A 27,285-nucleotide genomic window follows, 5' to 3' on the forward strand; every position below is an offset into this window, starting at 1 on the left:
AAGTTTCTGCCTTGTGTGAGTTCCTACTCTGTGTGAGTTCCTTCAGTGATGAATTGCAATACGGAAGTATAAGTCAAATAAACCCTTTCCTCCCCAACTTTCTTTGGTCATGGCGTTTCATCACAGCCATGGTAACACTAAGACAGTTCCTTTCTCAAAAAGAGTGAAATGTTTAATAAAGTGGACACGTTTTACCCAACATACAAGATAATGAGCGAAGTATGGGCCACAAACATCTAGTGTGTTGCCAGGCATGATGGCACAGCTGCCATCCCAGGGTGTCTGCAAGTACTGGGCAGAAGGGTTCTCCCAAAGATGACATGAGACTCTTCAGAGGAGCCCAGAGAGTGAGAGGGGTTGGCGCTTTCTGTTTCCTTCCCCACAGGGCAAGCCAAGGACGGAAAGCGAGCCAGAGAACCCAGGACCCATGGCAGACTCAGACTGAGGGAAGAGTATGAGAAGCAGTCCTGCTCTAGCCATGCACTGACCCCTTACAGGAGGGGTGTGGCAGGGACTTGTAGTGGCTCTGGCATCTAAGCTGACACCAGCAGGCCCTTCAATGCTTTCTAGAAGCTCCTGGGCAGGAAATGGCTACTTCTATATGGTCTGTGAGAGATTTCTACTACCATTACCCCTGCTTTACACACAGACAAACTGAGGCACAGAAGTCAATGTGGCTTGCCCAGACGATACCGGATCAGTGTTGACCCAGTACACCTTGTCCACTACCTAGGCCTGGGCTCCCTGACACTGTCTGAAGGGTAGGCATAGGGCCACAACATGGAAACTAGCCCTGTCCTCAGTCTGGAGGTGACGCACATGGACCTCCAGGACTTGCTTGCCAGTCTAGGTGAAGCTGTGAGCTGCAGGTTCAGTGAGAACCATCTCAAACAGTAAGAGTGATTGAGGAAGACATCTAACACGTACACACACACATCATATGCACATGTGCACATACATACCCAAGAACACAGGGCTCTCTGCAAGCTCCATATTTACTTCCTAACTAGTCCCCCAACCCCCCAATCCCTATTCCCTGCAGCTGGGAGTTTCATGCAGGAAGGCCTGGTGGGCTGGCAGGCTGCAGTGCAGGGAGAAGCAGATGATACTCTACCAAGAATATTCTCAAGTCTTTATACACAAATGGCAGAGTATTAATTCAAAGCTTGTCCATGAAAGTTTCCAGAACATCAGCCTGGTCAGGCTGCAGAGCCCTGTGGTCAGAGGTGAGCTAGGTTAATCAACCTGAACTGAAATCCCAGCCCAACTCCCTGTGCCTTGATTTCCCATCTGTAATGTGACAGAGATGAGAGGCCTTCACTGTCTGGAATGCCCCAGAAAGGAAGTGTCAGGTAAAATGCCTGTCAGACACTGGATAGAGCAGCAGAGATGGCACATTGAATACAGCTGCCCCACATTGTCACATCATGATCCGTAACACTGAGAACATGAAGAGGAAAAGTTCCAGAAAAACAGTTTCTGGGTCTGAAATAACTTTTATTACAGCATGCTGTAACTGTTCCACTTGCCATCTGTGCCTTGTTTGAGTCACACTTTTCCAGAGGTGCAGATGGAACAGCGAACATGGGGCTCAGGCACCCACTGGGGGAAGGCTCCCAAGATGGGTCCTCACAGGCTAAGAGGACACTTGTGTATCGTGAGGCACGTGGGCAGGATCTCACCTCTTTCTGAAGCCTGTGTCTACAGACCCTCAGCTCCTCCTGCCTTGGGGACTGGAAGGAGGTAGGACAAGGGTCATCTACAGGTTAGTGGCTGTTTTTGTTGTTGTTGTTGTTTTTTTTTTTGAGATAGGGTCTTGCCATAAATCTGAGGCTGCCTTCAAATGCATGTTACTCTAGCCTCCAGACAAGACACAGCATGAGAGACGCTGGAAAGATGGCTTAATATACTTGCAAGCAGGCCTAGCGACCTGAATTTGATCCCTGGGTTCACATAGTGGAAAAAAAATATTGACTCAAGCTTGGCACATGGGTGCCATGACACCCTGCCCCAAAAGAAATGCAACTTAATAAAGAAAATGAAAAGGCACTTGTTAGCTGAAGGCAAATGAGAGCTCAAGCCCGTGTGCACTGAGTCCTGAGTCTGGGTGTGAAATCCAGAAGCCTGAAGAGAAGGTGCAGTACAGATGACGTTTCCTGGTCTTGGGGTGCTTCCTGGGTATAAGTTATGTCCTGGGACAGGTCTCCGGACTCAGGAAACCCTGAGTCACAGGAAGGAGGAGGAGCCGGAGCAGCTCTACTTTCTAATCCACACAGGACCCAGTGCTGCGTGACTCTCCAGGTGGCTGCAATGTCCCAGGCAAGACAGACGTGTCATCTCCCCAAGGAGTTGAAGTCCACCAAACTGATACCTCGAAGGGGACAGGCTTAGCTGTGTTAGCCTGGCTCCCTTCATAGGGCTCTGTTCAGTCCAGTGCCATAATGCCCAGGCAAGTTTCCACTCTTATTTTATTTTATTATTTTCTTTCTTTCTTTTTTTGGAAATGTCTCACTGTGTATCCTTAGATGGTCTAAATTCATTATGTAGACCAGGCTAGCCTGCCTTCCAAGTGCTGAGATTAAAGGTCTGTGCTTCTAGGCCCCCTTTTAGCCTGTTTGGACAATCTTAGGCTTCTTGGGCATTGGAATTTGGCTCTTTCCTACTCGAGCGCTGGATGTTTGTAAAAGTGTTCCCACAGGCACGGGAGCTGGGGAAGAACAAGGTATGCTTCCACTAACAGCAAGGACTCAGGAGCAGGAATGAGCTAATAACCGCTACAACTGCCTCAAATCCTGTCAAAGTAGGTTGTTCATCTTCTCAGGAGCAGAGTGAGGAACAGCCAAAAAGGACTTGGGGTGGAGCCTCTGTGTTCTACCAGCACCAGCGCAAACATTTTTTAAAAAGAAAAAGAAAAACAACAACAACAAAACACACTATGGCCGAAGTCACTGAAGATAGGCTGCACCCACCTACTATTGCACAGGTGGCCTTTTGTCTGGTGCAGGTGGGGGGAGGGTAAGAAGTTAGATTTATGTTCTCAAGTGCTCTATGAACACACTTTAGGAAACTCACTTACTTTGATCTCCTTTCTGGCTGCAGTGCTGGGATGAACCCAGGGCCCTGATCATGCTCTGCAGGCTCATGCTGCTGACTGAACCTGCTGCTGGAACCTGCTGCTGGGAAACTCATTTTTAAAGCAAACAAATGTCACTGATGCTCAGCAAGTGCCAAGAATATTCAGCTGGGAACCTGTGCTGGCTAACTTTATGTCAAGATGACACAAGTTCAAGTCATCATCAGCGCGGAGGAAGCCTCAGCTGATGAGTCCATGAAGGAATTTTCTCAATTAGTGAATGATGGGGAAAAGCCCAGTCCATTGTGGGTGGTGCCATCCCTGAGCTGGTGAGCAAGCAAGCCGTTGGGAACAAGGCAGTAGGCAGCATCTTCCATGGCATCTGCATCAGGTTCCTGCCTTGACTTTCCTCAGTGATGAAAGTGATGTGGAAGTGTAAGCCAGATAGACCCTTTCCTCTCCGGGTTGCTTTGCTCATAGAGTTTCATCGAAGCAATGGTTACCCTAAGACAGACTCTACCGCTGGTAAGATGCCTGTTGTCACCTTCCTCAGCACAGATGTACAGAGCTAGGACACTCTAATTCGAGGACTGAGGAACAGCACATATGCTGCCCCACCCTGCTCAGGTGCGGAAGGGCTGGTGGTGATGGTTAAAAAAAGAAAAAAAAGAAAGCTAAGAGGAAAAAAAAAGCCCTTGCACTCTACTTTCATTTCCCTTCAAATTTATTTATACCAGGTGTTGTTCTTGAAAACTAGCAAGGTAACCAGAGAGGAAAATCAGTAGTGGGTGGGGCAGGGCAGGCACAATCCTTACAAGTGTCATGAAGTCAAGAAGCCCCAGGATGGTGCATATATTGTATGGGACAAGTTCTTCCACAGCCCTACCCACTTTGTCCTGGCCTAGAGCCAAGAACAGAAAGTGGGCCTGGTTTTCCTATCCTTGCCAGGGGGCTGAGAGTGAGAGGGCACATAGTAGCACAGGCTTGCATTCCTTTGGAGAAGGGGGCCTATGCAACTGGAGCAGAGATCCATGGAAGGATTAAGTAGGGGTTGGCAACTAGTACATTCTCCAGTCTCGACTCTCAGCACATCAGGTGTAGAACAGCCCAGGCCCCGGCCCACAGCAATGTGCATGGCCACTCACGGAACACTTGGAGCTTACTAACACTTTTACATATGTGTGATGCATTCCCAAAGCTGACATTCCCTCCAACTCCCAAGGAACCCTTTCTTCCTAAGTAGTTCCCCTCCTATGTCTTTGGTATTCTGGTTCTTTTTCTGACTCTTAGGCCTAAGTAGGGCAGCTTGCATGCATATAACCAACCAGCCAGTGGCCACAGTACAATGGAGAAAACTCCTTTTCCATCAGAACCCATAACTTCAGACACCTTGTACACTTGGTGAGGCCTTTGCTGGGGCTGACAATGAGCAGAGACGGGTTCTAAGCTTAGAGAGCAGAAAGGAGCCCACTGAAGACAGCTTGAGACAATCTTGGTCACCAGCCCTTGTAGGCTGCTGCCCCCATGTGGCCGACAGGTCCTGTGGCCACCGGCTGCCTCTGCCTCTCCAATGCCAGGTGCTGCTTAGGGTACAGCAATGGCTGTTCCTGGATCTGCATGCACAGGGCTCCTAAGTGTGTCAAATGCAGGTCTCTTGCTAGAAGCCATGCCTCCCCATGCCTCTGTATATGTTTGTCACTGTGTAGGTTTTCACTGCAGCACAAGTGTTGCTCCTGTTGCCAGCCTTTGGCACCTGAGAATTACTGAGCAACTGAGACACCAGTAAAGAGGGCATGCTTGGTGAGGGCAGGGACCCCAGGATTGGGTGCTGGCTGCCACTTGTGCTTTGTCTCCATCTCTTGGGGTTCCACACCTGAATTCCTTCAAGCAACCTCACACTGAGGAGAGAAAAACACTGCATCTGTACTGAGTGCACGCAGGCAGTTTCTTTCAGTCTGACTACAATGGAGACAATGCATGCAGCACTCACATCCTGCAAGACAACTGAAGCCACCCAGAGGTACAGTCTGTCATATTCACAATGAACTGAGTCATGTCACAGGAGGGATGCCAGTGAGGATTTTGATATCCCCTGGGACATCACGCAACCTATCTTTATGGATACCAAGGGATGTCTGCACCCTCAGAATTCCCTCCCACTGCCTCCTTCAGGTGGACAGAACTAATGGGACAGGATTGCTGCCCTATGACTCCCGCACCACCAACCACATGACCCCAGGAGTAGAAGGATGGACTCTGCTGGGGAAACCATGCCCATGAGGAGCATTTGCAAGGCACAGAACACTGCTCTAAGGACAGATCCTTGCCAGGAGGGGAGCAGAGTAGACAAGGTGCTGAGTCAGGCAAGTGCAGGGGCTGAGACAGCACACCTGTGACACTACTGTCCTTAAATACTTTGCTGTCACAGGCTGGCTTGACCTTTTTATTCATTGCCAAAGATGACACCAACATATATCAAACCAACTGAAACAATGCACCTGGTGTGCTGGGCCAGGATCTGTGACTTAATCCCTCTCACCAAGCAAGGCCAGGTCAGCAAGGTCCTGATAAGGATGAACCTTACTGCTTTCTTCTCTGCCATGTCTGTCTCCCTGTGGAGCCCAGGTTGGCCTCCAAGTCACAGTAGTCCTCCCACCACCTGAGCCTCTCTAGTACTAGAGGAAGACCTGCACCCCATCAGTTCATCTGGGGTGCTACCTGCGGTGTGGCTCTCTAACCATGTCCCTTTTAATGAGTGAAGCCAGCCATAGTGTATTCCAGAGCCAGAGCAGACAAGGAAGCCTTTCAGACACTCCAGCTCAAGACAGGGCTACGGCTTTTGTCCTTGAGCAATGCAGGCTGTCTTCATGTACATATTTATTCACACTCGTTTTGAGCTCACCATTCAATAACGTCAAGAATTTAGTTCATGGAGGCTTCAGGCATTTGTGTAGTCAACTTTATTCAGATACCTCAAGCCTGAGGCCTGTTATTCTGGCCTCCTGGGACCAACATGTCTATCTCTTCCTTTCCTAGGGCCTTGGCAGACAGAAAAGTATGCTTGGACACAGAGGTGCCAACTTCATGCCCTCAAAGCTGATCCTTCTGTGATGCTAATGAGAGCGAGATGGGCAATGGCTGATGGCACCCGGGAGACATGGATACAGCAGCTTTGAGGGGACCTGTCCTCTCACTGCTGTGTACAGTTGTGCTCAAGAGTATGACAAATGCAGGTGCACGTGTGAGCGCGCATGTGCACGCACACACACACACACACACACACACACACACACACACACACACACACACACACACACACACACACACACACACACACACAGAGGACAGCACTCATGTCTGCTTGCCCACACAAGCAGCATGTGGAACTCAGGCCATGGCTAGGCCTTCGTAAGAGGCCTTACCTTGGACATCTGACTGAAGTCAGCGAAGCCCTCGGCACTGCTGAAGGAGCTGCTTCCAAAGGGGTCTAGGGTTCCAAAGGGATCTGTGAGTGGCACCAACACAGTTGGGGTTATGGTCTGAGCAGATGTGCCCAAAAGTCTAGGGCAATCCTAGGAAGCAAGAGACTCAGGGCTGTGAATGTTTCTGGGAAGATGGCTCCTATGAGGTCAGTGGATCACAGTGGGTAAAGGATGGATCAGTTTCTGCCTGAAGCTGGCATCCTACCAGTATAGGAGAAGCAGGGAAGATGGAGAGAATGAGACACTGAGGATGGCCACTTGTGTGTGTGTGTGGTTCATCAGCCGGCAAAGATTCCCCCACTTCCCCTTTTCAAATAAGGCCGCACTCTGTAGTCCAGGCTTGTCTGGGACTCAGAGATGCCCCTGCCTCTGACTCCCGAGTAGTAGGATTATTAAAGGTGTGTACTACCATGCCTGGGTCTTTTTTGAAACTAATGATCCTTAGTTTCTCAGTGCTGGGAAGATGTAGGTACCACCATGCTTGGAAAACTGTGGACTGTCCCCATTAAGAACGAGTCCCCCACAGCACTGGTGTTAACAGAGCAATTCCTACAATCTGGAAGAAAGCCAGCTCATGATGAGAAAGACAGCCCTGTGAAGGATGAGATGGGGGAAGAGGCATTCACTTTGGCCTGAGAGCCTCAGGCAAGGACCTAAAAGTTCCACCCAAGAGCACACTTATCTGGGAACTGATGGTATTACTGAGGTGTGGTGTGTGGTCAGGACAGGAGTTTCAAGTCTCTCTCACCTGAACCTTTCGAGGAGATGCTGGAGGATGAAAAAGGATCACTGGACTCAAATGGGTCGAGCTGAGGGAGGAAAGAGAAAAGTTTATTCTGCCATTTAGCCTCTCAACCATACTTTCCCTAACAGTTTTAAATGACAAACAATACTGCACCTCAGGGAGGGTGGGGTGACTAGACAAACCTGGGCAGTGGAGCATAATGCTCAACAGATGGCCTGCTGCAGGTAACACTGATGAATTCTATAGTCCCCACAAATGACCAGTGAACGAAAGGCCTGAGAAGCGAACCACAGCCAGACATAGACAGCACTGAGATTTGGCAGACGAGATAAGGGTGGAGCCCCTGCCTAGGATTCCCAGGTGAGGGTTTGGGAGCATGGTTCAATAAAATAAGGAACGTCTGTCTTCCAAAAGAATCAGAACTGATACATGCCTGGCCAATTCTAAGAGCACTTAATTTACCAGGCTTAGAGGTACAACCCTTTAATCATTAGCACTAGGGAAGCAGAGAGGCAGGCAGATGTCTGAGTTCGAGTCCAGTCTGGTTTACAGAGGAAGTTTCAGGACAGCCAGGCTCCAAGGAAAACCCTTCCCCAAAAAAGCCAAAAGAAAACAAACAAACAAATAAATAAATAATAAAAATTATAAGAGGAACTTAACTCTTTTAAACTCACACCTGTCATCCCAGCATGTGGCAAGACAGGAGGATGCTTGCAACTTTGAGCCCAGTTGGGACTTACCAGAGAGACTATGCCTCAAAAGGAATAGAGAGAAATGGAGAGAGATATCCAGAAAAAAAGGATCAAAAGAAAAGTGCCAAGGCAGGCAGGCTGGGACACACAGATTCTCCGAGTCCCACACCAACCAGGGCTACACAGAGTACCTGGCTTAAAAAATAAAGTCCTGAGCTGGAGCTCAGTAGTTACAAGCACTGGCTGGTCTTCCTGCAGGCTCACAACTATGTATAACTGGAGGGTCAGGGATCTGATGCCCTCTTCTGGCCTCCATAGGCACCAGGCACTCACATGGTACACAGACAGACATACAGGCAAACATTTATACAAATAAAATAAAAAATTTTAAAAATCTTTTAAAAATCCCAACAGAAATGCAGTTGTTTGTGCTTCATGCCCCAGTATGTTGGGCAAAGGGACAGCACTCTAGGACTGTGCACACATGGTGAACTAACTGGGGATGGGGCCCCAGTCTTACCATGAAAATTGTTTGTTTCTCTTGTGTGCGGTGATTGTGCATGCAAAGGCCAGAGGTACCTGGTGTCCTAGTCCATCTCTCTCTGCCTTACTCCGCTGGGCTAACAACCAGAAAGCTCCAGTGTCCTTCTGTCTCTCTCCAGCTCAGTGACAGGGTTACAGCTGTGCATGTCCAAGAGCACAGGCAGTTTGCCTCACAGGTGCTAAGGTCTGAAGGCAGCTCATGCTTCCACAGGGTGTGCTTATCTGCTCATCACTCCAGGATCACTCCCTACTCTGTGCTTTTTTTTTTTGAGACAGCATCTCTCTATATAACTCAACTACTTGCTATGAAGACCAGGTTAGCCTCAAACTGTTTCTTACATTCAGTACACATCCTAAAGAAAAATTCACACAACATTCTGAGTGCAACCGCACCCTGGCGTGTCTGACCACAAGAGGTCAGGTGTGGAACTCTGCATTTGTATCATGATGTCAGGTCTGGCAGGGGCAGACTAGGTTCTCTGAAAGTTACACGGAGGGGAAAAGGCAAGCATGCTTGGTCCCTCCTAGCCTTCGGGTTCCTGTTTTTCTTCTCTGGCTTCTGCAATTTTATATTCACACCAAAACCAGTAGCCACACTAGCCTCCACTCTGAACCAAAATAAAATAAATAAATAAAATAAAAGCACTCTGTGCTTTATTAAGTGTCCAGCCTCAGGTATTGTGTTAGAGTAACAGAAACCAGGTCATCAACCTCTAAGTTATCTAACTCAAATCTAACACAGAGACACGTACACTCATGCATGTATGCACACATGTGCACACACATCCACACCCACATGGACACATTTACTTACACACAAAATATCAGGGATTTAAAGATCCCAGAGCATAGCTAATGAGATGGTTCATTAAGTAAACATGCTTGCTACCAAGCCTGACAATCTAAGTTTGATTCCCAAGAACCTACTTGGTAGAAGGAAACATCAATGTATGTTGTCCTCTGACATTAACTTGTTCTCTGGCATGCGTGCACCCACGCATGCACTCATGGGCTGTAGACACTTCAGTGGTTAAAAATACTTGATGCTCTTGCAGAGTCTGGTTCCCAACATCTGTGTCAGGCAATTCACAACAAACTGAACTTCTGTGTTAGAGGGTCTGATGTCTTCTAGCCTCCCAGAGCACCTACACATGTGGTGCATATGAATTCATGTAGGCACACACAATAAAGCATATATATATATATGTATGTATGTGTGTATATATATATGTGTGCGTGTGTATGTATGTGTATATATATATATATGTATATATATATACACACACATATGCATACACACACATATATAAATATATATAAACAATGAAGTATCTCTCATACACACACACACACACACACACACACACACACATATGCTTTAAACTATAAAACAAAATAATACAGTCTGTGTGACACAGAGCCTTACTGTGCTGCCCAGGACAATAGGTGTGGCTACCATGCCCAGCTACATGTGGTATTCTGCTATAGCTGTAGGAGATGGAGTAGTGGTGGGAGCAGAGAACCATAGCACGAAGAGAGACTGGAAGGGACAAGGGCTGTGAGAAGATGCCCTGGTCTGACTTGGCACTATGTACACTGGCTCAGTGACAGTGCTGGGTGCCACCTTACCAGCCAGGAATGAGACCAGGCTTGTTATGACAGCTCCTGGCCAAGCCAGCCAGCCTCCCCGACACCATGAACCGATCCCAACACACTGCAGAGGCCCTGCAGAAACCACTCACCTTTGAAGGTAAGGAAGGGTTCTTTGTGAAGGGGTCTGAGGTAAATGGGTCATTCTTTGTCTGTTTCTTGAAGAAGTCATCACTGCTTGAGCTGTGGAATGGGTCACTTTCTTTGAAAGGATCCCCTCCAAATGGGTCTGGAAAAAGAGGGCACAACTGGTGACCAATGGCACCAGGGAGACGTGAGGAGATAGCAACAGGAGAGAGGGCTCAGGATGAGGCAGAAATTGTGGTGACTGTGTGGTCAGTTGTCCAGGAGTCAGAATGGGGACAATGGCCACAGGTTAGGAGACCCTTTCAGGGCGATGGATTGCACTCCAACCTTCCACAATTCTATACATCTGTCAAAAGCTTTACTAGGGCAAGAGGGATGGCAAAGCGGATATAAGCATTTGCTGTAAACCCTGATAGTCTGATCCATATGGTGAAAGATAACTGACTCCTGTAAGTTGTTCCTAACTTCCATACACGGACACACACACACACACACACACACACACACACACACACACACACACACAACACACACACACATATTTACACACACACATATACACATGCACACACATGCTAATAATTAGGGTTTCTTCAGATACGACTCTGTCTACTGAGTTACTGAGTGCTGGGATTGAAGGTGTCTGACACCATGCTCAGGGTACAAACTTTTTTTAAAGAAGAATTTTGTGGTATATACATTATGCTCTGAAATAAAGCTGCATGTAAAAATAATAACCACTGTGGGTGATGCCAGGGCAGGAAACACTGCTGTCATCAGGCAATGAGTAGGGTAGAAGCTACTGTGACAGGTGGGGATCTCTGTGGGGAGGCAAATATTCCAAATCCTTTGTTTCTGTGGTACTGGGGAACCCAGGTCTTTGGACATACTAGGCAATCTAAAACGGAAGAATAAAGGTCACAAAAAGGGCTGGTGAGATGGCTCAGTGGGTAAGAGCACCCGACTGCTCTTCCGAAGGCCCGGAGTTCAAATCCCAGCAACCACATGGTGGCTCACAACCATCTGTAACAAGATCTGACTCCCTCTTCTGGAGTGTCTGAAGACAGCTACAGTGTACTTACATATAATAAATAAATAAATCTTTAAAAAAAAAAAAAAAGGTCACAAATAAAGGCCTTTATCATGGCTGTCTATTGCTATGACATCACTGTCCCGGGCATGGGTGGTGGGGAGTCCCACCATGTGTGACAGTCACACCACATACTCAATATAGACAGCTAGGGCACAAGTGATCCTGTCCCCAAATAAACTGAGCATGGAGAGACTCTGGACATTGTCAGGAACTCAAGGAAGCCAGCCTTTACCTGTGGAAGCCAGCCTTTACCTGTAGCTGCTGTCTGCTGCTCTGAGAAGGGATCACTTTGGAAAGGATCACCTGGAGCAAAGAGAGAAGCAGTCAGGTGAGGGGAGGGAGGAAAGCAGAGGCAGGCCTTTTGTCTGGCTCAGGGGAAACAACTAGTCTGTCTTCTTGCACTTGATGCTGCTATAGCATGGTCATGGTGAAAAGCAGCAGCCCAGGCAGGCAGTCAAGGTGAGCTGGGATGCTTGGCTGGCAGCAGATAGAACTAGCCTTAGAGAACTCACTTTTCTTTCCCCACTCTGGATCCCCTTACCTCCTCCTACCTTACTCAGAAGAGGACAGACACAGTAGCTCTCCTGGTCATGTCATGATGACCTACAATGATGCCAAAGTGCTGGATCTGTCCCTTACACCTAAGATGCTACTATCAACATCTAAAAGCTTCCCAGGCATGTACTCAGGAGGCAGAAGCAGGAGAATCTCTGAGTTCAAGACCAGAGTGATCTACAGAGTAAGTTCTAGGACAGGCAGGGCTACTCTGTCTCAAAACAAAACAACCTCTGAAAGTTAAGGGGATGGAGAGGTGGCTCAGCAGTTAAGTGCATTCTGCTTAGGACTTAGGTTCAATTCCCAGCAGCCACATGGTAGTTAACAAATTGTCCACATTAACTCCAGTTCTGGAGGATCTGACACCCTCTTTTGTCCTCTGGGGGAACTGTACACAGATGATGAATATGCATGCAGACAAAACACTCATATGCATAAAAAAATCTTAAAAAGAAACAACAGTCTTTTTTATGGGGACATTGGCTGGGGTGTACCTTTGAAGGGGTCAGCTCCTTTAAATGGGTCGGACTTGAAGGGGTCCTCAGCCTGGAAGGGGTCTGGATGAAGTTCCTGGGAGTTGTTGCTAAACAATAAGGCTTTGTTTTTGAAAGGATCATCCTAGGATGGTGAGGAAAGGACAGGTGCTGAGTTATTTCTGATTTAAGCAAAGTGCAGGATTTCACACCTAACTCAGATCTGCACTGTTTGCAATGTGACCCAGAACAGTATCTGAAGGGGAGTCACCCAGGTGGAGATTTTGGCTACAAACAAGCCTGGACATTGGTCTATTTGCTAAGGTAAAAGTGGAGACCAGGCATGGCACATGGAGACAAGCATCACAGCTTTGCAATTTTTCAGGAAATCTAAAGTGACTCTAATCAAGTCTCTGAGCGGAATGAATAAGTAGATAGATGGAACCTACCCACCCGTGAAGTGAAATAATACTCAGCCCTGAAAAGGAAGGACACTCTACTGTAAATGGAGAAGCTTTAAGGATTTGCAGCTAAGTGAAATAAGAGGTCAGTGACAGCGATAGACGTGGTGTGGTCCCGCGCACACCCTTAGGTCGCCACGTTCACAGAGGCAGAATGATGGGGCCAGAGCCTAGCCAAGGGCTGGGAGCAACCCCCACCCCACGGTTCTATGTAAAAAACCAAGTGGGCCGTTTCTGCCCAAGTAGGAAGTGGGGCTTAAGGTGACACTGGTGTAGTGGGAGCTGCTAAAGCATGCAAGACACTCTGCATGTTTGCATAAAGGTACTCAGTTCTAGAAGCTGGCAAGTGTACTCAAAGCAGTAGGAAAAAAAAATCCACAACATTTTTGAAGAGTGCTTTTCCATAGTGGGAATGACCTGAGGGGTGGGTGAACCCTGCAAACAGAATGATGGGCTGAGAAATCAGGGATCTGTTCTGCTTAAGAGACACAATCCTCCACAAAACTGGGCTATTTAACTGTGTGTGTGTTTGTTTTTAAAGGCAGGAGCTCAATGATCAAGTCATGTCAAAGCTGGGGCATCTGTGAAAGTAGACAAAGGTTCAGAAAAATGACATGAATACTCTAAAAGGCTATTAAACCCAAAAATAAGTCCAAAATTCTATGAAACCTGGGGGCAGGGGAAGAAGTGTTAAGAGGAAGCCACCAGATGGGAACAGGAAGCACACTTGCTACTCTGGTTCTGGGAAGCCCAAGGCAGGAGGATCAATAGGTCCTGGCCAGCATAGCCACACAGCAAGAGTCATTCTCAGGAAATGAAAAAAATAAAGATTAAAAAAATAATAATAAGCAGTAGTCACTGACTTGGGCTGTGAGTAAATGAAGAAGTGGGTGGGCCATCTTCTTACCTGGAACCAATTCTTCAGAGCTTCTGGGCACAGGCCTTCCTAGGGAAGCCAGGCCTGGTGCTCAGGGAGGTTAAACACAGATGCAGCTAGCACAGCAGCTGCTGACGACGCTTGGGTACGGCCAGGCCCGAGATGGACACACCCTAGTGCAGCTGCTGGAGTTCAAGGACAGGGAGAACCTCAATGGGAGAATCTGACCAAAGGAAGCCCATGCACTGGGGCAGGAAATAACCCCTTCTGCCATACTGTGGACAAAGGAAGCACACACAGCTGTCGGGGTTCAAGAACAGAGAGACACTGGAAGAAGGTTATGACCTAAGGAAACCCTGGGCCAGGCAAAAGACAACCTTCTTGTACTAGCCCTGGGCAAGGAATGGACTGTGTTCTAAAGATAGCGGGAAGAAGGATGGAGTTAGCCACAACAGCTCAGTCTTAGAAAGGAAGCTCACAGTGAGCACTAAAGGGCTGTTGATGGACAGGGCCAGTTTACTGACAATCTGGTGTTTCTATCACTGAGGGGAAGACAGTGAGTAAATAGATTTCAATAGCACAAATGTGTCTGGGAACTATACTACCAGTCCAGTACGTGGAATGTTAGGGCCTACACCATAACGTCAGGAGAAATCTACATTTCATGCAGCTGTGGCTCCTTCCCCTAAGGGGCCATAAAATAGCTGGGTGTAGCTGAGTGGCAAAGACTGACTAAGCATGCACGCAGCTCAGCACTGCAGCCAAGGCCCTGGCAGGACTCACATTAGAAGTAAGGAAAAAAGGGGACAGCCTGTGCCAGACTTGAAGCTGAAAAGAGCCCCCTGCCCTCCAAACATGAATACAGTCAGCCACCAGCCAGGAAAATGAAGAACATATCACCCTAGGGGACAGAAATATAAGGGTTAAGTATAGGCCTATGGTTCTTCAGCACAGAAGACCCATTCTGTCACCATGCAGACAAGTTGATGAACTTATAACCTACAATGTTACTAGTAGATGGCATCTTTTTAGTGCACTGAATCACGTGGTTGCTCGGTGACTGAGCATGGTATAAGGGGAGATATTACACTAGGGCGAGCAATGAGTACCATCATAGAGGTAGAACATGTTAACTACTTTTTTTCCCCCCCAGACAGTGTTTCTCTGTGTAGCCCTGGCTGTCCTGGAACTCACTTTGTAGACCAGGCTGGCCTCGAACTTAGAAATCCACCCGCCTCTGCCTCCCAAGTGCTGGGATTAAAGGCACGCGCCACCACCGCCCAGCAACTACTTTTATTTAATTATTAACTTGTATTGCATGAAGGACAGGACCCAGGGCCTCCCACTGCTGTGCCACACCCAGCTACAGAAAACATTTTCAAAGGCAAAACAGCTAGTCCTAAGCTCTGCCTGTTTTCAGAATATAGACATGGCCACAAAGGATACTCAAGAAGTTTCTGTGACATTCCTGGCTTTTACAGAGTGCTGGGAGTTGGTCATGGGATGCATGCCTTTTCATCTCTGCACTTGGAGACAGAGCCAGATAGATCTCTGTAAGCCCAAGGGCAGTCTAGTCTTCATTTACGAGTTCCAGGACAGCTATGGCTACACCATGAGACCTTGTCTCAAAAACATAATCAAAATGAACTGTGTTGTGTAGAGGCCCAATGCTGGTGCTCCCACCAATTGTCCTGAAGTAAATTTTTGTCCTAGCTCAAGCTGCCAGCTAAGAGGCTCTCATTTACAAATGCTTGCTGGGAGCCCATAACCTTGGCTCTTCCATGCTACTGGAACTAGAAGTGGTCAAGTATCTAATCTGTCCTGGTAAGTCAGAGTGATAAGCTGGGATGGTGCACGGCTTTCTCTCTGCTGTGTAGGCTTCCTGGGTAGGAAGAGGCTTCTATCAGTCACAAGAAATAAACATGATTTTGGGCTGGGAGCAAAGGTCAGTGGTGAGTCCTAGCTAACATGTGTGAGGCCTCAGGTTCCCCCTACAGCACTGTAAAAGAAAAAAGTAATTAAGGATATACACGGAAGTGAACATGGCCTATAAGAATCCTATTGCCTCTTGGGCAGTTGTACCTTGGGAACTTGGGCAGTTGTACCTTGGGAACTTAACATTTAGCTCAGTGGCTCAAGAGTCACCTGTAGTAAGTTCCAGAGGTGCCACTTTGGCTGCACAATTCTGGTAAGCACAGTTCCTAGCTGCACACCATGAAGAGAACGGACGGAGCATTCTTTGCTCCACAGCCCCAGATGGAACACTGAACAAAGACCTCGCTTCAAACTGTTTATTAAGAAATGGAAACAACTGCCCCCCCCCATTTTTTTAAAAATACAAGATGTGGGTTCCTTTGGACACAAGTCTTAAGTTTCTAGGTAATATATCTTATGGTTACACTGTACAAATGACAGTTTACCACTCAAACTCCAACTGGTTAAACGATGGACAAAAATAACCATGTACAAAATGTTCTGGTAGTGACAGAAATGACCACCACCTGTAAACTGTCACCAACTGCTAAGATGCAGCCCAGGATGTGATAAAAGCTACAGGGGAACCTGATAGACACCTTTAATCCCTGCAACAGGGATCTCTGGAGTTCCATCACAGCCTGGGTTGCACAGTGACACTGTTGCAGAAAGAAAAAGAGGAGAAGCAAAGAAAGAATACAGACAGACAGACAGACAGACATATATATATATATATATAGAGAGAGAGAGAGAGAGAAAGAGAGAAAGAGAGAGAAAGAAAGAAAACACCAAACAATCCACAAGGGGAGACTTAGAGGGAGCATTTCCCTGGCCCAGGACATAGGACAAGCCAGCTGCACAGGGGACAATGGTGAGATGGAGCCAAAGCAAAGACTACAGTAAGAAGACAGAAACACACACTGGCTACAGGCCAAAAAGCAAGGAATTCCATGGGAATTCCATGGAACAGATGCCCACTGTGGGCAGGAAGCCACCTACTTATAAGTCTAAGAGTGAAGGGGAACTCCAGGTGGGCAGACATGAGGGACAGGCAGAAATATAAACAGCACCTTCTAAGTGGTCCAAGGAAAGAACAGGCTTCTCTGTGAGTTCTTGGATGAGAAAGAGAAGAGAAGAGAGAGGGAAGGTAGCTGTGTTTAGAGTGCAAGGCGAGTGGCGACCACAAGAGGGAAGGTACAAAGAGGAAAAGCAGCAGGGCTGGAGCAACGAGAGCCCTGGAAGATGAGGCGGCCGAGAGGTTAAAGTAGCATACATAATACCCCGGATTATGGCCACAGAGACATCCCTCCCTGAGTTGGGGCTGATGACTCCAACAAGGGCACTGACAACCTTAGAGAAGGGTCGCATGGAGCATCAATGGCTCACGAGCAGTGTGGCCACACAGTGCTGAGGTTCTTCCTCCCAGAGGCCAGCCAACAGCTGGCTGCACAGAACCTGGAGAGCAGATGTGCTGTGGTGCTTAGTGATGGAACTGGGAGCCTGCAGTGCTTACTACCAAGCTGCAGCTGGAGCCTGTTTCTCCATCTTTCAGAATCACTTGACTTGAACGACACATACTTGCACCCAAGGCTGTATCAGTAGAGCACCGAGCTCCCACAGCATGGGACCAAACTGGCTTTGGTTAGGTTTGCCCTCCACATTTGGGTGACTGGCCCAAAAGAAACACTTCTGAGGAGATGAAACACCTGGGCCTCACAGCTTCTAGATGACAGAGGAACTCGGCCACCAGCCCTGGGACCTGGGCAGGCAGACAACTAGCAAAAACAAAGGGACACATTGAGGGAGCCAGTGTTGTGAGCAGATCTACAGTTGCAGCAGAGCCCTCGTGGACCCGGAGACTCTTACTCGACCTTTACCATAGCTCCAAAGCCGCCCCTCTCTGCCAGCAAGATGCCTTCGTTCAAGGTGGCCAGGTCAGGCAGGCTGGTACCAGAGACCCCATCAGGCACCTGGTCATACTGTTCCAGGCTCCGGTGAGCTTCTAGGTGGCTCTCCTGTAGCTGGGACAGCTTGCTTCTTGCCTGCAAGACAAACACCATGAACATCAAAGGAGCTCCAGGTGCAGCCAGCAAGATGCCTTCCCTGAGGGATCATACACATAGGGAAGGACTGCCCTGCCCAAGCTGTATCACTAGACAAGAGGCACTGGTCCTGTGAAAGGATCTCATGTCATAAAGAAATTCTGTATATACAGTACCTGCAGGACTGACAAAAGATAGGAAGGAAGAAGGCGGCCTAGGAAGGCTGAGGCAGGAAGACTGATCACAAGTTCAAGGCTGATGTGAGCTATCTCAAGCACAGTTCAAAACAAAACAACAACAAAAAAAAACAAAAACCCAAAATCCAAAAAACCTGAAACCGAACCAAACCAACAACAAAAATAATGTGCTGGTCATGGTCATATGTGCCTTTAATCCCAGCACTCAGGAGGCAGAGGCAGGTGGATCTCTGTGAGTTCAAGGACAGCCTGGTCTACAGTGAGTTCCAGACCTGTAGAGGCCACCCAGTTGAGATCCTCTGTTAACCACCACCAACCATTCCTTCTATTAGCAATGTATGTTAGGCCATCTCCAAGAACAGTCTCTGAAGGCTGGGAGGAAGAACCCTGAAAATAACCCCTTGGAAATAACGTTTATAAAACACAATGTAAGACATGACCACTGAGATCAAAGAGGCATCCACATTGCCCTGTCAGCCTGTAGCCTGAAGACAAGCAGATAGTTTCAGTCTATAGGACACAGGTTTCTTTGCTGTATGCTAAGGGCATCACACTGTCTGTAGCCTACATCCCAGAGACCACACAAAAACCAGTGACCAACATATGCACAAGGACAGGGCAGGCTCAGAGCTTCCTCCTGGCTTTCTGGAAAGGGCCAGCGCTCATGGGACAGGGAGGCAGGCACTTCGAGTCACACCCTACAAAGTCCTCAGCAGCTAACCTCACAGTACCACTGACCCATCCCTGTAAAAGTACCTGGTTGATGTCATCCTGTGTGCACTTCAGGGACCTGAGGATGGTCTCCAGCTGTGCACGTCCAGCCTGGATGCTCTGCTCCAGCTGTGTCTCCTCTTGCTGCAGCCGATTCAGCTCTGACTTGGCCCTGTTCAGGTCATCCTCCTGGGACTTCAAGTCTGACTCCTGAGACTGAATCTGGGTTTTCAATGATGAGATCTGAAGTGAGAGCCAAAAGGACTTACAAGTCAGGACACAGAAAGACAGAAAGACACCAAGCTTTCTTTCTCACTGTGTGTGGAGCTAGAGATATAGCTGGTGGATAATGTGCCAGACCAAAATCTCCCTGCTGTCCTCTGATCACACACAAATATATCCACAAATTCTCTCTCTCTCTCTCTCTCTCTCTCTCTCTCTCTCTCTCTCTCTCTCTCTCTCTCTCTCTCTCACACACACACACACACACACACACACACACACACACACACGAATGAATAAGTATAAAGCATAAGGAGTCTGCATAGCCAGAGATCAGTGTACAGGACCTGCAGTTAGAGAAAGCAGATAATATGTGATAAAAGGGGTCACAGCAGGAGGCAGAGGCATCTGCAGCCCTGTTCCCTGTTGTAGGACATCCACGGCATAGTTACTGAAGCCATGCAGTTTTGCAACCTGATCCCTAGGAACAGAAGGATTGTTCACAGATCAGGCCTCAGGTGCCTAGATATTTCTCAGCTGGCATTCTGTCATCTGCTGGCAAGAGCTGTCAGGGAAGCTCGGGGACACTGGCCACACCGTGAACTCACTGTCTGGGTCTCATCCTGGCATTTCTGCCGCACGTCACTCAGCATGTCCCGCAGCTTAGCCTTCTGCTGGTCCATCTCATCCAGGCGGTCCTGGGCATCCTGTTTCTGAGCCTCAAGCTCCTGCAGACTACTAGTTTCCCGGTCTAGGTCATTTTGTAATTCCTATGGAAATGGGTGGTATTGACTGGCACTGGTAACAACAGTTCCCAGATAAGAGGTTAAAGCAGACCCTGGGCTGGACTGTGGTTCAGCCTTAGACACTATGTGGGGAGGGCCTCCGTCCCTGTGCCTGTCAAGGATGAGTATAAGGCCCTAGGGTCTACTTCTGGCACCTGGGCACAGACTAGGCTTGGAGTTTTATACTCGCTGCCTACCAGCTATGAGTGAAATCCCAGGTTCCATCCCCAATGTCACCAAGGAAACAAAAACACATCGAAATCCCAAAGCATTGTCATATATTCAGCACACAATTCTGACTTTTTCCTACATTCAGCAGGCCTGAGCTGAGGCACAGCATCCACACCTGTACTTCGCTGGTTTTCTGTCTGATTGCCTCTTCCTTTTCTCTGATGTCTTGTTCCAATGAGTATTTCTCTCTGCAGGTTTAAAAACAATGGATGAAAAACTCTGGAAGTTCAGGAGGCAGACAGGGTGGAGTAGGAGTGGTCCCCAGCATTAGCAAGGGGCTCCCAGCTGACAAGTCAGCAAGGAAATGGAGAGCTTGAATCCAGAGCAGCAAGGACCTAGCGAGAAGTCCAGGCATATACCTTCTCCTTGGGCTCCAACACCAGCGGACAGCTGGCACAGGCACCTGCACACCCTCCCTATGAGCTACTATACTCATGTCACCAAACTACTTAGTTCTGTGACTGTCACACTAAGAGAAACCACTTCCTATATCCCACATCCAATCAAAGGCACTCAGTAGTCTGACACTGATGGGCCACTCAACAAAGAGGGGCACAGGGGACAAAGAATTGCAGATGAACACCATCCAGTACTGCAGGGACAGTGGGCTATGAGGAGGTACTGTGGGAATCAAAGATATGTTGTGAAGAATTTCCTGAAGGACAAGAATAGAAAGCAAAGCTGGGCTAGGGGAGCCAGGGGGAGTGCATGGAGTGATATGACAGTCGCTGGCTTCTGGTAAAAGGGCAATGAGGAACTGCTCCACTGTGTACAGCAGGTGTGCCAGACTTAAGTCTGTCACCTAAGCTGTGTGCTAGACTCTCATCTCGGCTGTTTGTATCCCTAGGCAACTATGTAGCCACAGCCTGACTGAGGCTACCTGAATAATATAGACTCAGAGCATCAATGATTCAAGCAGAAATAGATCTGAGAAGACTTGTGTCCTCCCCTCCTTCAAAGGCTTATGGGTAAACGGACATAAGACTGCTGCATCGGGACTCACCAAAAAGTAGGCAGCCACATACCTCTGCAACTGTGCGATCTCCTGGCTAATGTCATCCAGCTCTTTAACACCAGTGAACTCTCCTGATGCCAGAGTACTTGAACTGTCCTAGAATTAAAACTTGAAATGTCACAGGGAGCCAAGTAGCTTACATGTCAGTGGGACCAAAGCACTGGCCACTGACTTGAGAACACTCCAGGTGGCCCAATCAAAGGATCCCCATCCCCTTAGTCCCACCCCCAAACGTGGCCTGGAGACTGAGGACTGGGGGGAAGGGAGGGCGGTGGGGTGGGGGTGGGGGGGTGTCTTGGGGCATGAGCACCACCTTCTGGTGGGTGGTGGGAAGAACAGAAACAAGGATGCCTGGCTACTCACTGGAATGGGAGTGCCTCTCTCAGAGGGTGGCACCATGTCAGGCGAGAGGACTTGAGGAGGGTCGATGCCTTTACTGACCTTCTGCTGAATGAAATACATAGCTAGTGCGAACTGCTCTTTGCTTAACTTGCCCGTTTGTCTTGTATCAGCCAGGGCCCTGGGAGAGATGTGGGATGCAATTACACATCACAGTTGCACTTGCCACCTATTCTGAGCCCTCCCCGATTATCAAGCCCACCAGGACCACAGCAAGCCCCGGGCACTGCCTCCATGTTCCCATCAATGCTGATGAGCACTTCCTTAAGGATGGTCACGAGTGCATGGGAGCAATGCTCTGGCCTACAGAACCTGCTTTCAGGAAGAACACCTCCCCACAACACACACCCCTTTAGTTGACTGTGAGGGTCAAGGCTTTCTTGGTTCATTTTGTTCAAGGTACTCCAGAGATGCAAGTGGCCAGCACAGACCATGAGTCCTTGGGCAGATGGGGCAGGGCTACATTCTCATTCCTGTTGAGGCTGTGCATGGTCTCCAGTGAGAGCTGCACTCTGGAGGTCTCAAGACACCCTCCCTGACCACAGAGTCTTCGACAGCAGGAGCTTGCCTTGGGCCTGTGTCTTGTGTGGAACCAGGGAGAACAGAAGTATCCTAGATGAGATGGCACTGCATGGCCTGGTGAGGGCAAGCACTTTTGACTGCTGGTTAAAAGTACAGTCACTTGCCAGAGGTGGGCACAAGGCCTTCATGGGCCCACTCTACAGCAGCTACCTGCAGAGCATAAACGCAAAGCAGGCTTAGGCTGCTGAGGCTTCTCCACTTGAGTGCAACAGTAAGCTCTAAAGAAGCAGGCAGGCTGGCTAAAGAGGCAACTGAGTGTCCCCTGACCCTTGGTGCTGGCTCTCCTCCCTACCTGGCTAGGGTTACTCAAGATGGTTCTTTCAGGTGACCAACTCAGTTCCCTGATCCAGTCAGAAAGCAGCCAGGAAGCTACTCAAGGCTCTGGTTTGGAACAAGCTAACTTACTGGACCACACCAGTTACGTTCAGAAGAATCCTCGCTCTGAGATGTCAGCTCTGTCCAGCACTTAACAGGGGTAGGATGAAGGCAGATCCCTCATCCAGCACCAAGTGTTTGTTATTCAGTGGCCACCATCTACACTAGAACAGCTGTAACAACTTGCAAGAGAACCCCGAAAATCAACCTAATAGCTGATGACTGTCCCTGTGCTAGCTGGCTTTGTAAACTTTATACAACCTAGAGATATCTAGGAAGAGGGACTCTTGAGACAATGCCTTCATCAGATTGACTTGTAGGCAGCTCTGTGGGGGCATTTTCCTCATTAATGATTGGTGGGGTTGGAAATTTCATTGTGGGTGGTGCCAACCCTGGGTAGGTGGTCCTGAGTTGTATAAGGAGACTAAGCAAACCATGGGGAACAAGCCAGTAAGCAGCACTCCTCCATGACCTCTGCTTCTGCTCTTGCCTCCAGGTTCCTGCCTGACACTGTGATCTGGAAATGTAAACAGAAACAAGCCGTTTCCACATTGTTTTGGGTCATGGTGTTCTATCACAGAAATAGAAAGCCTAACTAAAACTATCCTCCATAGGAGAGTAGGAGTTGGACCCTCACCTACACCTCCCAACCCCTTTATGTCATTCTGATTTAATCTCATGTGGCCTTGGGTCTCAAGAGGTACCAGGGTCCACAGAATGTGGAAGAGGACCAGCTGTGGGGTCACCAGCACATCTGGCTGACATTTACTGGCAATGCAGTTGCCCCCCACAAAATCACACTCTGGTGACCCACTCGACTTCAGTGCAATGTACTTGGAATGCCCATGTCCAAGTGGGACCTCACTGGAACTGTCAAGGTCCTTGTTGAGGTTACTCAAGTGGCAGGCAGAGTAACCGTTACAGGTGGCTGTGACAAGGTAAGGCTTGTGGAGAAGACTATTTTCAACACAGCTCTCCAGTATCAGATAAGGGCTGACCCTACCTCCCTGTATACTGTCACCTGGAAAACGGGAGCCCTCCCCACCCTCTTTCCCAGCCTCTCAGAGCACCTCCACCAATGTTTCCATCATTACCAGATGTGTGCCAGAAGGTTCTGAGTGAGGCCTGAGTGCATGAAGATCTCCTTAACTTCCTGGCCACTCACATAGCCATCAAGGTCCAGGTCTGTCTTCAAAAAGATCTCATCAAAGCGCATCTTATCTGCCACAGGCACAACCCAGGCCACTGGTGGCTGAAACAGGTTACAACAGAGTGACTTATTTGTGAGCCCTGTCCCAGTCTCAGCTCTGCTTATACTTCTCACTGACAGTGTCAGGACCATACAGCCCAGTCCAGGACCCTGGCTAGGAGCAGAGAGAATAAAAAAAGGTCAGATAAACATACACACATACAGTGAAGTTCGGGTCAGTGGGGGATCTCTGCTGCTACCATTTCTGCTTCCTGTAAACCCAGAACAATAGCATATGGAGATAGTCTCAGGATAGAAACATCCAGGAAGAAACTGCAGCTGCTGACCAGTTTCCATTTTTTGTTGTTTATTTTCACTATATGATTATCCCTCAGCTCTGGTGAGTCTGAGACAGGAATATTAGGAGTTCATGACCAGCCTGGAACTATAACAAGACCCAGTCTTTTTGGTGTTTTCGAGACAAAGAGTTTTTCTGTGTAGTCCTGGCTGTCCTGGAACTCCAGACTGGCCTTGAACTCAGAAATCTGCCTGCCTCTGCCTCCCAAGTGCTGGGATTAAAGGCGTGCGCCACCAGTAGCAAGTAGCTAGCAAGACCCAGTCTTAATGAGCATGGGATACATTTATCTGCTACTGACTTCTCTATGCTGCACAGCCATTCCCTATGCAGTCTCTTTGGGCTCAAGAGGCATGTCAGTACATGCTAGCTACTGAGCCTTCATGGACACCAAAGCTCTCAGCACTTTCTTACGTGTACACAGACCCTGAGCATATCCTCCCAAGCACTTTCCCCATCTTAACATGACTAAGAATGCCCGACTCAATGTTACAGCTCTGTGCAGTACATTATTTCTTTGTCACAAATGCTCATGGGACAGGGAAATAATGTCCTCTGCCAGGACAGCCTTTCCAGCGTCCAAATGTTCTTCATAGAAAGTCCTAGGTACTGTACCAACAAAATAAGCTCTTGTCCCAGTGCCGGAGCCAGGCACACTGATGTGTGATGAGTGAGAGGGCAGGCCTGTGGTTAGAAGGTGCTGTACTGAACTCAGGCCACACATAACTGCTGTGGCATGTACCCACCCATGTGTGCTCAAGCAGTCAATGTAAACAAAGCAAAACAGCAGGCAATGCAACACCTTACAGTAGAAAAACCTCATCCTTTCATTCAGTCTTAGGGCACTGAAAGCAGTTAGAAAACAGGGGCTAGGGCTGGGAGCTTCTTCAGTGTTTAAGACTGCTTGATGCATAAACATGAGGACAGGAGTGCTGATTCTAGAACCACGTAACAAACAAGCAGGACATCCTGCAAGTGCCTACAACTCCTGTACCAAGAGACAGAGTCAGGGAGACCACTCAGGTATGCAGGCTACCAGCCCAGCTAGGAAAGAAAGAAGAGCCCCAGAGATCAAGAGACCTTGCCTCAAAGGAATGGAGAGACAGTGATGGAGGAGGACATCTGATATCCTCAGTGGACTCCAAATAAAGATGTGTGCACATACTTACACAAATGCATGCATATAAACAGATAAACAGATGAAAGAGTCTGTTGTCAGTAAGGTGAGTCCACAAGCAAGCACAGGTTCTGTGAAGACACTGGATCACTTCAATGAGGACTTGAGCACTAGAGAGCACTGTCCAGGCCCACGTACACCAGGGAACAATTCCACTTACCTGAAAGCAAGCTCATTCTGAACCATACTCATTTTTTAAGGTTCTTTCTTGTTTGTTTATTTATTTAATGCGTATTGGTGTTTTGCCTGCATTCATCTATGCACCACATGCTCAAGTACAGACTGCTGCGAGCTGCCATGTGAGTGCTGGGAATTGAACCTGGTCCTCTGGAAGAGCATTCAGTACTCTTTAATCACTAAGCCATCTCTCCAGCCCCACACCTCTAGTAAGGTTTTAAAAAAATTTGATCAAAGCTTTCTCTTTATTGCTGATGAGAAATGATATACAAGAGGCCTTGGGCACTGACCTGCTTGACGCTGTGCTTCGGGGACAGGCTGCCTGTGCTGTTGAGGCTGCTTACGCTGCCGTGGGATGGTGTGGAGCGGAGGCTGTCTTTGGGTGGGGGACTAGCAGGCAGGACAGGCACAGCTCCTGCAAACACAGTCTTCTTCCTCTTAGAGGGTGGGATGAGGGGCGGGGGCAGGATGGAGGGCACTGGTTCCTTCTCCAGGGCGCGGTACACCAAGTGCATAGCCTGTGGTGTCAATGAGAAGAAAAAGGCACTGGGGGGGTTGGCCCAGAACACAAAGAGCGCCTCATGCAGTCTGGGAGCCATGGGGATTCCTAGAGGCTCTAAGGAAGCTGCTCATCTTTTCTCTCTCATCAGCCTCCTCTGCATCTTCAAGACATGTCCAATTTGGGCAGCTGAGTGAACACAGAAGACAGCCATCCAGACACAGCACACAGCCACTGTCTGTTCCATCCTAAGATCAGAGTTACCTGTGGTCTGCAAAAGTTATGTAGAAAATTCCGGAAACAAAAATACACATTCCTAGCACTTCTACTAGAGTGCACTGCCATGACTAGTGTGAGACAGGTATCTCAAGTTTCCCAGGATAGCCTCACACTCACCAAGTAGCTGAAGATGCCCTTGGACTCCTGACCTTCCTGCTGTGTCCACAGGATTTTGGCATGCTTGGCAAGCACTCTACTCAGTAAACAGCCCAGTCTTTGTTTTAATTACCTCACTACAATCATTACTACTTTATTACCAATCAAAGCTGTAACAACTAAAGACACACAGGGAAAAGTGAAGCTCACATATGTAACAGATTTGCTTGAGTCTCTAGGCACCTATACCTCCCCTCAGCAGGCAGGTTGACCACCAGCCTCAAAGCTTATGATTTCCAAAGTTCTGAAGTCTGGAGGTGCACTGACACCAAGAGGAGACACAGTATGCCCCTAGAGGGGACAGTGTGAGACAGCAGGGAGCTACTGCACTGCAAGAGGAGAGAGATGGTCTAAGTCATGTCTATGTATTTATTTATTCTGAGGCAAAGTCATGGTATAAAGTTGAGGCTGGACCTGAATCCCAATCCTCCTGCCTTAGCCTTCTGAGTCCTGGGATGATAGGCACACTGGCAAAAATCACAGCTTTTGAAGGGTAATTTTCATATCTATGAGTATTTTGCCTATCTGTGTCTGGACATTTTATGTGTACAGTGTCCATGAAGGCCAAAAGAGTGCATCAAATCCCCTGGAGCTGGAGTTACAGACCACTGTGAGCCACCAAGTCACAAATGGAAGCTGGGAATCAACTTGGGTATTCACACTGTAGTAAGATGTGTCTCTGTATTTTCAACTGTTGATTACTGTGAGAGCTAAATGCTGGCAGGATTTTGGCATTATCATAAAAACTTGGCCCATCATCTGCTTCTAATTTGTATGTTAGTCCCTTCCCATCTGCCCAAAACATGAAGGTCAGGAAAGCTCCCCATTGCCTAAAGGCGACTGATCTAAGAAATTTGGAAATGTTGTCTCATTGCTGATTGGTTGCAATAATGAGCTGACAGACAATAGCTAGGGCAGGAGTTGTAGGTGGAGAGGGAGCCGCAGGATAGATAGCAGGAGAGATACTGGCGGCGGCAGCAGGAAAACTGAAAAGGACAGGAAGGGAACAGACATGGACTGGAGTGGGGCAGGGAGGTAAAAGAGGTGGGTCTACAGGGTGGGTCTCAGCGATACAAGGTTAGATTAAGTGGCTAGAGACTGCCCCAGCAAAAGGCCCAAAGCTGTAAACCACATAAACGTCTCCATGTCTTATTTATACCTCAGCTGGGTTTGCAAGAGGCCTGCAACA

At 48.3% G+C, this 27,285-nt stretch overlaps 1 protein-coding gene across 23 annotated transcripts in view; it reads right to left on the reverse strand.

Annotated features, from left to right (window-relative positions):
- Eps15l1 (epidermal growth factor receptor pathway substrate 15-like 1) overlaps positions 1-27,285 on the reverse strand; it is an 80,587-nt gene that overhangs the window by 20,419 nt on the left and 32,883 nt on the right. For 7 of the 23 annotated variants that reach the window (XR_379030.4, XR_379029.4, XM_006509548.4 and 4 more), the window contains exons 9-21: positions 25,453-25,680; positions 23,359-23,516; positions 21,272-21,428; positions 20,919-21,004; positions 20,009-20,081; positions 19,486-19,647; positions 18,701-18,898; positions 17,583-17,747; positions 12,415-12,538; positions 11,618-11,668; positions 10,278-10,414; positions 7,304-7,364; positions 6,496-6,578 (exon numbers count right to left, since the gene is read on the reverse strand). Coding sequence is in view for 11 of the 23 variants with exons in the window: in XM_006509548.4 (XP_006509611.1) it covers positions 6,496-6,578; positions 7,304-7,364; positions 10,278-10,414; positions 11,618-11,668; positions 12,415-12,538; positions 17,583-17,747; positions 18,701-18,898; positions 19,486-19,647; positions 20,009-20,081; positions 20,919-21,004; positions 21,272-21,428; positions 23,359-23,516; positions 25,453-25,680 (1,683 nt within the window). In the remaining 12 variants the exon portion in view is untranslated. Of the gene's footprint in view, positions 1-6,495; positions 6,579-7,303; positions 7,365-10,277; positions 10,415-11,597; positions 11,669-12,414; positions 17,748-18,700; positions 18,899-19,485; positions 19,648-20,008; positions 20,082-20,918; positions 21,005-21,271; positions 21,429-21,655; positions 22,697-23,358; positions 23,517-25,452; positions 25,681-27,285 lie in introns of those variants that run through there. The other 16 variants (XR_379032.4, XR_001778398.2, XR_003947228.1 and 13 more) reach the window with 7 other exon arrangements.

This window comes from Mus musculus, chromosome 8 (assembly GCF_000001635.26).
Source record: "Mus musculus strain C57BL/6J chromosome 8, GRCm38.p6 C57BL/6J".
Lineage (NCBI taxonomy): Eukaryota > Metazoa > Chordata > Mammalia > Rodentia > Muridae > Mus > Mus musculus.